Source organism: Penaeus vannamei, chromosome 12, assembly GCF_042767895.1.
Source record: "Penaeus vannamei isolate JL-2024 chromosome 12, ASM4276789v1, whole genome shotgun sequence".
Classification (NCBI taxonomy): domain Eukaryota; kingdom Metazoa; phylum Arthropoda; class Malacostraca; order Decapoda; family Penaeidae; genus Penaeus; species Penaeus vannamei.
In genome coordinates this window covers 27,779,431-27,789,217 of record NC_091560.1, presented here as the reverse complement: position 1 = coordinate 27,789,217, position 9,787 = coordinate 27,779,431, and the positions used below count along the sequence as shown (strand labels likewise).

The window sequence follows — 9,787 nt, the reverse complement described above, 5'->3', positions numbered from 1 at the left end:
CTTCACACTAGTTCTCTAGTTGTGGTCTACAGGTATTAAGACCAGCCATTATCAAGTCAATTTAGTTATTAGTATTACTAGCATCATCATTATTATCATAACTAATGTTGTGGTTGGTATTATCAGCAATGCTAATATCATCACCATTATCATTGCCATTATTGTCATAATCATTATCGTTATTCTACTATTATTGTTATCGCTATCATTATTCTTATCATTATCAATATCATTTTTATTAGCTTTATTCATTACTATTATTATCATTATGATAATAATGATAATAATAGTATCTTGATTATTTTTAGTATTATCATTATCATTATTATGATTATTATCATCAATATCATTTTTATGATTATTATCATTATCATTGTTATTGTTGTTATTATTGCTATTATTATCATTGTTATTATTACTATTATTATCATTATTATTCTTTACTATTACTTTTTTATCACCATCATCATCATTATTATTATTATTATTATTATTATTATTATTATTATCATTATTATTATCCTTATTATTATCACTATTATGATTATTATCATCATTGTTATTATTATTATCATTATTATCATGATTATTTTTACTATTATCATTATTATTATCAACAGTAATAATTATAAATTTTTAGTATCATTATTATTATTATTATTATCATTATTATTATTATCATCATCATCATCATTAATAATATCATTATTATTATCATTATCATTATTACTATTATTTTTTATTGTTATCATTATCATTATTATTATTATTATTATTATTATTATCATTATTATTGCATTATTGTTGTTATCATTATTATTATCATTACTATTATCATCATTATCAGTATCATGATTACAATAGTAATATCTATTATTATAATCATTATTGTTATCATCATCATTATTATTATCCTTATCATCATCATTACTATTATCATTATCATCATCATTATTAGTATGATTACCATCATTATCATAATTATCATTATCATTATTGTCATTACCATTATTATTATTATAATCATAATCGTCATTATTTTCTTATTATCATTATCAGTATTATTATGATTATAATTCTTATAATAATAATTATTATTATTATCAATATTGTTATCATAATTATCATCATCATTATTATCATTGCCATTATCAATGTTATTAATATTATTGTTATTATTATACTTGTTATTATCATTACCATCATTTTCATAACAATCATTGATATTATCATTATTCTTATTATCATAATGATTACTAGTGGTGGTATCTGTACCATTTTATACTTATTATCATCATTATTGTTATTGTTATCGTTATTGCTATTATTATTATTATTATTATTATCATCATCACCATTATTATTACTATCATTATTATTGTTATTATCATTATCATTATTATTGATAATACTAAGATTATTATTTTCACTTTCATCACCATTATTATCAATATTATCATTAGCATAATTAATATCATTATCATTATCATCATTATTATCATCAGCATTAATTTCATTATCATTATCATTATTAATATTATTACTGTTATTGATATCATTATTACTATTATCATACTTATTGCTATTGTTATTATTAACATCATTATCATTGCTGTTGTTGTTCTTGTTGTTATTATTATTATTATAATTATTGTTATTATCATGCTTATGATTGCCTTTATTACTATCATTATCATTATTATTATTATTATCATTATTATTAACATTATTATCATTATCATTATCATTGACACTATTTTCATTATCATCATTATCATTTGTATTATCATTATCATTGTTATTATCATCATCACTACTGCTGTTCTTCTTGTCATCTTTTATCATTAGTTTCATCTTGATTACCATTGCTGTTTTCATTGTTATTATTATCATCATTATTATTAACATTATAATTATTATTATTATTATTGTTATTTTTACTATCATTATTGTCGATAATAATAATAATGTTATTATTATTATCTTTATTATTACTTTTGTTATCATTATTAATATCACTTTTATTATTGTTACTTTTATTTTTATTAATATCATTATCATCATTATTGTCATTATTTATATTATTATTAGCGTTATTACTAGTATCGTTATTATAATTATAATTATTACCATTATTCGTAATAGCAGCGAAACACAGTTGGGTTCTATCATTATCACAGTTTATCAGTGGTAGGATTATCATCTCTATTCATAGCATTGTTTTTCCGCATCGTTACTGTTGGTACCGACTTTCTCTACTGCAATTAATATCGTGTACTCATCTCTATTATTCCTGTAGTCATTGCCATTAACGTTAACTTACACATTTACCTACGTCATTCTCGCATTTACTTCATTTACATCATAGCCATCGCTTATATTCAAACCGACTGAGGACCACGGCTTTCTCCCATACATACGCATAGCATCCACTGGCAGTCGCAGTTCCCGTCGCTCTTAAAATAGACGGAGCATCTCGCAACGCCTGATTCGGCCACGCCCACCATTTCGCTATATATGTAAGGTCTTCCTCATTACGTGGGAAGTAATATTGACGGCTATGCTGTTTCGCCTGTCGCTGTCTCCATCTGTCGTTCTATCTCTATTTTTCTCTCACTTATATTTTCTCTATATTTCTTCCTTTTCTTTCTCTCCGGAAACTATTATTTCGGTTTGGCTATTTTGTCTTCTATCGATCCATATTTCGCCCTCCCTTTATCTTTACTGTATATTCCTTATTCTCTCTTTCCATCTGTCTCCACGCGTTATATGTCCTCGCATTGACACATTTCCATTAAGGGCAAATTGATTAACCATATCCATCTACTAATGAGCAACTACCCTGAGATTCTGTCGAGGAAAAGGAGTGACAGTTGCTGTGGGAAGAGACAGTCGAAAACACAAATAGGAAAAGATATGAGGAACGAAAACGTAAACAAGTAAATGAAAAGTCGATAAATAGAGGTATATGGAATGGAAAAAGAACTAAATAGATGAAGTGGGACACGCACCAAACAAAGGTATATGGAAAGAAAACAGAAATGAATAAAGGAGATGTGGAAGGTAAACCGATGTAAATAGACAGAAGGAAAATAGAAATTACTAGATAATTATGGAAAAGAAAAAGGCAAACGAGAGAAATAACGAAAAAAATAGAAAGTATATAGCACCAGACCTGAAATGAAGGCGAGAGAAGTAAAAAAGAAAAAAGAAAAAGGAGAGAGCAAAAATAAATCTTCAACCCAGAGAAAACGGATAACAAACACAGACTGAAAATACATAGCACTTAAATCATCAATAACGCAGTATGAAAGAAATGAAACAAAAATTGATTAACGTAGGCAAAAACCAAAAGAAAATATACTCAAGGGCAAAGCAAACAGATATATTTAACGCGCAAACAGTCCGGTTTAACGGTAATGAATCAACGGGGAGCAGCGGGCAAAAGGGTATATTTATAAGCCACTCAGGATAAACACGAGTCGAGTATGGTAATAACTCTAGAAAGATGCCATGGAACAATATATATTAGATAAAACTCGATGCTTTAAAGGTAAAATACATGCGAGTGAGAGATAGGCACGGGAGATGAATGACAGCAGAGGCTGGGGTATAAATCTTCACTTTTTTTCCTATCTAAGCGACAGCTGGATGTCTCTACAAGTAATGGCGGTACGGGCAGAGACGAAGTAAATGCGTTAGAGTTGATCTCTTTTTTCTTCGTCTTCTTATTCTTCCTCTTCCTACTGGTGAAGGTGTGTATGATTTTTTTGTCTTTGCCTTTCCTTTGTAATCATGATTTCTTTTTTCTATCTTTCTTTTTCGTCTGTTTCTACTTTAAATCTATTTTTCCTATATTTTTTGCTTTTCCATTTTTCATTTTCTTTTTCCTTTCTTATTATTACTTTATTATCATCGTTTTCCATCTTCTTCATCATCATCATCATCATCTCATCCAGTTCTTCCTCCTTTCTTCTTCTCCATCTTGTTTTCATCCACACTTCTATTTCTCCTACTCCTTCTAATCATACTTTTCCTTTTCATTCTTCTTCTTCATCTCTTTCTTCTATATCCCATTCTCCTCCTGCTTTCTCTTTCTTCTCTTTCTCACTCTCTTTTTTTCTACGCCATACCCATTTCTTTTTCCTTTTTCCCTCTCCTTCTTCGTTTCCCCTTCTTCTTTTCTTCTTTCTTCTTCTTCTTCTTCCTCCTCCTCTCCTCTTCTCGTCAAGTTTTACAGAAGTTTCTCTCTCTTTCCTCTTAACAACTTTCTCCTTCCCTTCCACAACTTCCAAATCCCGTGTTGTTTACCTTATAAACTCCTCTCCCTCTCGCCATTCAACTCGAAAAGTCGATAAAGCGCCGAATATGTAAAACAATAAGCTTAATCCCCACTAATCTAGAGCCATAGCACCCTGATAATCACACGGGCGTTCGTTAAAAAGTCTTAATTAATTCAGAGGCGTAGCAGGAATCGATATATCGACAGACATTCAAAGGGACTTCTTTGACAAAACAAGGTCACTCTTCACGAAATCGTCCGATTCTCTGAAAAAAGACTTTTGTTCTGATGCTTTTGTTTTTAAGGGATCGCTATTCAAAAGCCGTGTAAAAATTATAAGGATTGCAAAATCTAAATCACGTGTTCTCACATACACACGTGTACGTGTGTCCGTGTGCGTGTGCGTGCAGGTGTGCATATATATATATATATATATATATATATATATATATATATATATATATATATATATATATATATATATATATGTGTGTGTGTGTGTGTGTGATAAACAAACGCGTGTTTACGTATGCATTTGTGTTCGCACGTAATTGCGTTCGCATTGAATTAATCGCCGTTGCGCCAAGCCCTCATCAGCCAGCCAGGCACCCGACTTTCCCGATAAATTTGCAGCGTAAGGCCCATCATACTGCCATTGCCATCCCGCTGCGCCTCACGCCACTTCACTCTCCCAAAGTCGAAATAGATGTGACAGTGTGAGAAAGTCGATGCGCGGCGCCGTTAATCCCGGATTGGTGTCTTTAATAACCTAACTTCAGACAACCGCTGATTTATGCATGTGGCGAAGGAAGGGGGAGGGAGATAAGAATGAGGAAGGGAAGGGAAAGGAGGGGGAAGATAGATATGAGAATGAGGAAGGGAACGGTTTAATGATGTGGGAGGCGTCCCACCCACTTCTGCTTCTTGGCGTGTGGTAGGAGTGTGGCTGAGCGTTAAGTCAGCAAGTAAGACACTGAGGCACAGGCGAGTACTCTGAAGATGGCGGTGCAGGTAAAGGTATTGCTGGTTCACAACTTTATTGCTGGTAACTGGTACAGAGGGGCAAGGCAGGGACGTACAGGGAGTCTGAGTGGATGGCACAGGAATTGCCATGAACAAAGATCGTTTTTAAACAATTCACAATGGAAAAACATGAAAGAATATGAATGAACACAAATTTAAAGACATCGGTTCTCATGACCGTTTCGTGAAGAGGGAACAAGTGTATGGTTCACATAAACTGGATATGTTTTTACAACCCTTACAATCAGAATCAGAATGAGGAAGGAAAGGGAAGGGGGAGGGAGATAAGGATGAGAATGAGAATGAGGAAGGGAAGAGAAGGAAGGAGATACGAATGAGAAAGAGGAAGGGAAGGGGAGGGGGAGGGAGATAAGAATGAGAATGAGGAAGGGAAGGGAAGGGGGAAGGAGATAAGAATGAGAATGAGGAAGGGAAGAGGAGAAGGGGGAGGGATGATGAAAGAATGTCAATATGAAGGGGAAGGCGAGGTGAGGAAGACGAGAGGAAAGAGGAAAGGGGGCCAGGTAAGTGGATGAGAAAAGGAGAGGAAAGGCAATATAAACGGAAAGAAAAGGAGAAAAAGAGAGAAGGAGAAGAAAGAACAGGGAGATAGGAGTAAGGGAAAAAGAGAAGGAGGGGAAAGAACAGAGGGATAGAAGTAGGGGAAAGAGAGGCAAAGAGAGAGAAGGAAAGAGGGGGAGAAGGGGAGGAGAGAAAGAGAGAAGGAGTGGAAAGAACAGAGGGATAGAGGTAGGAGAAAGAGAGGCAAAGAGAGAAAAGGGAAGAGCGGGAGAAGGAGAAGAAAGAACAGAGTGATAGAAGTAGGAGAAAGAGAGGCAAAGAGAGAGAAGGGAAGAGCGGGAGAAGGAGAGGAAAGAACAGAGGGATAGACGTAGGGGAAAGAGAGGCAAAGAGAAGGGAAGAAGGGGAAGGGGGGGGGGGAGGGGAGCGAAGGCACTAAAGAACCTCCAAACTTTCCTCGTGTCGCGCGATGCCATATTTCTCCAGCCAGATTCGGGCGACTAAACGTTCTCCCAAAAAGTTTCTGATCTGTTGCCACTTTCTTCTCGGAGTGAATCTGAACGTGAACTAAAAGGTCTTCGAACAAGGAAAAAAAAAGGAATGTTTATGATGCGAGTTTTCTTTTCCTTCTTCTTTTTTCTCCTTTTCTTTTTTATGTATATTATCTATTATTCATTTCTTAAACGTTCTCACCCAAAGTTTCTGATCTGTTGCCACTTTCTCCTCGGAGTATATCTGAACGAGAACTAAAAGGTCCTCGAACAAGGAGAAAAAAAGGAGTGTTTCTGATCCGAGTTTTTCTTTTTTTTATTTTTTTCTATTTTTTATTTATCTATTTTTTATGTATTTTATCTATTGCTTTTTTATCTTTCTTTTTTTTGTATATATATTACCTATTATTCATGTGAATTTCCCGAGAGGTGAGCGAGAGGCCGTCGAAATTACGAGAAATTATTTTCGGTTTGTTCTCTCCTTCACGATATCTACAATTTTATCATAATTGCATCTACTCATTTGTTGTTATTTTTCTTACCGCCTCATTCCGACAGTTCTCATTATCAATTTTTCTTATGATTCCATTTTTCTTCGCCAGTTTATAATCTGTTTTATTGTCACGTATGTCTTTATCACGTTTTACTTCCTGTTTCGACAATGACAATTTGACACATCCACCTATCCTTCCATTAAAAAATCGTAAAACACATACTTCCATAATGTATTTACATAAACGAAAATAACCAACAGAATACCTAATTATCATATAACAAATCCTAAAAAAAATAATAAGTAGATAACCAAAACAAATGAAAATCGTAAAACACATACTTCCATAATGTATTTACATAAACGAAAATAACCAACAGAATGCCTTATAATCATATAATGAATCCAAAAAATAAAATAGAATAAACAAAAACGAAAACACCAACCTATGCATTGTTAGATAATCAAATTACACCATCTGCCAACACAAACGAAAACCGCACCGCGCATCCCGCCCCGAGGGTCCTCAGCCCGCGACCATAAAAGGAAAATGAGAGACGCGGCAGAATTGGAGTTCGCGCCGCCAGATCCCGCGCGGCAAAACCTCCTTCTCCTCCTCCTTCCCCTCACTGCAGTCTTCTTTCGACAGATTTACGGCATTTTACTCGCGTTTGGTCGCGAATTTTGGTGAGGGAGGTCAGAGCGATGCGGAGGCCATGTTTTTTTTTTTTTGTGTGTGTGTGTGTGTGTGTGTGTGTGTGTGTGTGTTTGTCTGGTCGTGTACGTGTGATAAACAGACAGATACATACGGAGACATATCCCCTTAAAACCGCATTGAAGGCAATGTAACCTATCGCATTCTGATTCTCTCGATATAGCACATCAAAGCTAAACATATAAATCAAACTTCCATTTCTATAATTACGTTCCCATTCCTCTGTCTCCATGCCCTATGAAACACCCAATCACCCCATCGCTAAGCTGTTTCCGAAGCTCTACCTCCGAGACCACCCAAAATACCATTGCTACGCGGCTTCATTCCCTCGGCACAGAAGGCCAAAGAAGGGCGACACTCCCTTCCAATTACCAAGGACAACGCCGCTCCCTCCTAGCTGGTCTTCCTCCTCCTCGTCCTCCGCTCCCAGACAAGATCTCGCATCCGGGTGTGTCTTAAAACTTTGGAAAAACCTGATGTTGCTGCAAATTTTCAAACCGCGCGTCTAAATTTTTTTTTTTTCGTCACCGAGAGAGAGCCATTGTCCCCGCGAGCGCTTCCAGGAAGGAGAAATTTAAAAGGAAATTGTCTCCGCATTGCTTCAAGTAGCCATGAGGGTACTCTGACACCATGACTACGCCAGGAGTGGGTAGAGACTGGCGCGAATAAAGACGGAAAAAAAGAGATGTACTGTGAACAAAAGCGCGCCATTCAAGCGGGTCGCCCGAGCTTCTTTTGTTTTGTCCTCGGGCTTCAGCGCACTCTCTCTCTCTCTCTCTCTCTCTCTCTCTCTCTCTCTCTCTCTCTCTCTCTCTCTCTCTCTCTCTCTCTCTCTCTCTCTCTCTCTCTCTCTCTCTCTCTCTCTCTCTCTCCTGTCTATTTGTGGGCTTATGTGTATGCCTCTGTCTCTCTGTCTCTCTCTTTCTCTCATCGTCTCTCTCAGTCTCAGTCTCAGTCTCTCTCCCTCTCCCTCTCCCTCCCTCCCTCCCTCCCTCCTTCCCTCCCTCTCCTTCCAACACTTCGCTCAAAAATGCCGCACTCAGCACACTCCATCCTCTGAACACTGCTGACCCAGGTTAAGGTTACTCTTATCTCTTCCCACGCATTCCTTGTTCACACGCGAGCATCTTATTGCATAGTTCCTTATAGCAACTGTCCCCTGAGAGGCCCAGAGAGCATGGTCGCCTTACTTCCTGAAACGCCATGTTTGATCTTCAACTCCGCACTCCGCTGTGGAGTAGAAAGTCAAACTTGCTTTTGTGATTCGACGATCTGCACAAATATAGGGAAAGTATGTTGCTACGGCTGTGATGCGTGATAGGGGTAAGTTGTCCTTAAATCTGTCTGTATGTCTGTCTGTCTCTCTCTCTCTCTCTCTATCTATCTATCTATCTATCTATTTGTCTGTCTATTTCTCCCTTTCTCACTCCCTCCTTTTCTCCCCGTCTCTCTCAGTCTCTCTCTCTCTCTCTTTCTCTCTCTCTCTTTGAGAGTAAGTTCGTGGCAAAATATTGGTATAGATTCAGATAGGCCTATATGTTTCCTAACGCCAATAGGTACAAAACAATGCCAAAAGTCGAACACATATTTGATAAATAAAACACTGACCCTATGTACAGGAGAAAATAAATAATCGTTCCGCTTATAATTCACCTTTTAAAATGAAAAAAAAAAAAAATAAGTGATAAAGAGTTCCTTCTTACCTATAGTGTTGAAAAGCAGCGCCGAGTCGACCCCGAGCGCCGCCAGGATCATGAGCGTGTGCACCAGCAGGCTGAAGGCGACGTCGGACACGGCTAAGCTCAGCGTACACACGTGGCTGCTTCGAACTCGGCGACGGCGTCCGCACACCCGCACGACGACCACCAGCATGTTCGCCACCACCGACACCACCACTGTTGATACACGGGGTAAGGTCGATTTAATCAAGGACGGACTGTTCAAGGGAATGTGTATCTATGCGTCGTGCACTGTTTCATGCACGGTTCTGCGCCATGTTCTGTAAGGAGAGGTTTAGTTTTTTTTATGAAGACGTTGATGAAGACGCAGGGAGAGGAACGTAGAAGAGAAGGAAAGAAATAAATGCATATTCCCGGAACGGCTATAATGTAGTTGGTGTAATGATTAGAACGAGGGAACAACAGTACCTTCGCCCTTGGGAATTCTAGGAAGTCATATAAATAGATATGTGGCTTTATTGTCAGCGAGGAATTCGGAATACTCTATAATAAGGTCTGGAACACTCCGATATAGTTTTGGGA

At 36.7% G+C, this 9,787-nt stretch overlaps 1 protein-coding gene across 1 annotated transcript in view; it reads right to left on the bottom strand.

Moving 5' to 3' along the window:
• Window positions 1-9,418, bottom strand: part of LOC138863595 (opsin-5-like) — a 43,434-nt gene extending 34,016 nt beyond the window's left edge. Inside the window, exon 1 of the mRNA XM_070128092.1 lies at window positions 9,230-9,418. Coding sequence (XP_069984193.1) covers window positions 9,230-9,398 — 169 coding nt within the window. The 5' untranslated portion in view covers window positions 9,399-9,418. The remainder of the gene's footprint in view (window positions 1-9,229) is intronic.
• Window positions 9,419-9,787: the final 369 nt, after the last annotated feature.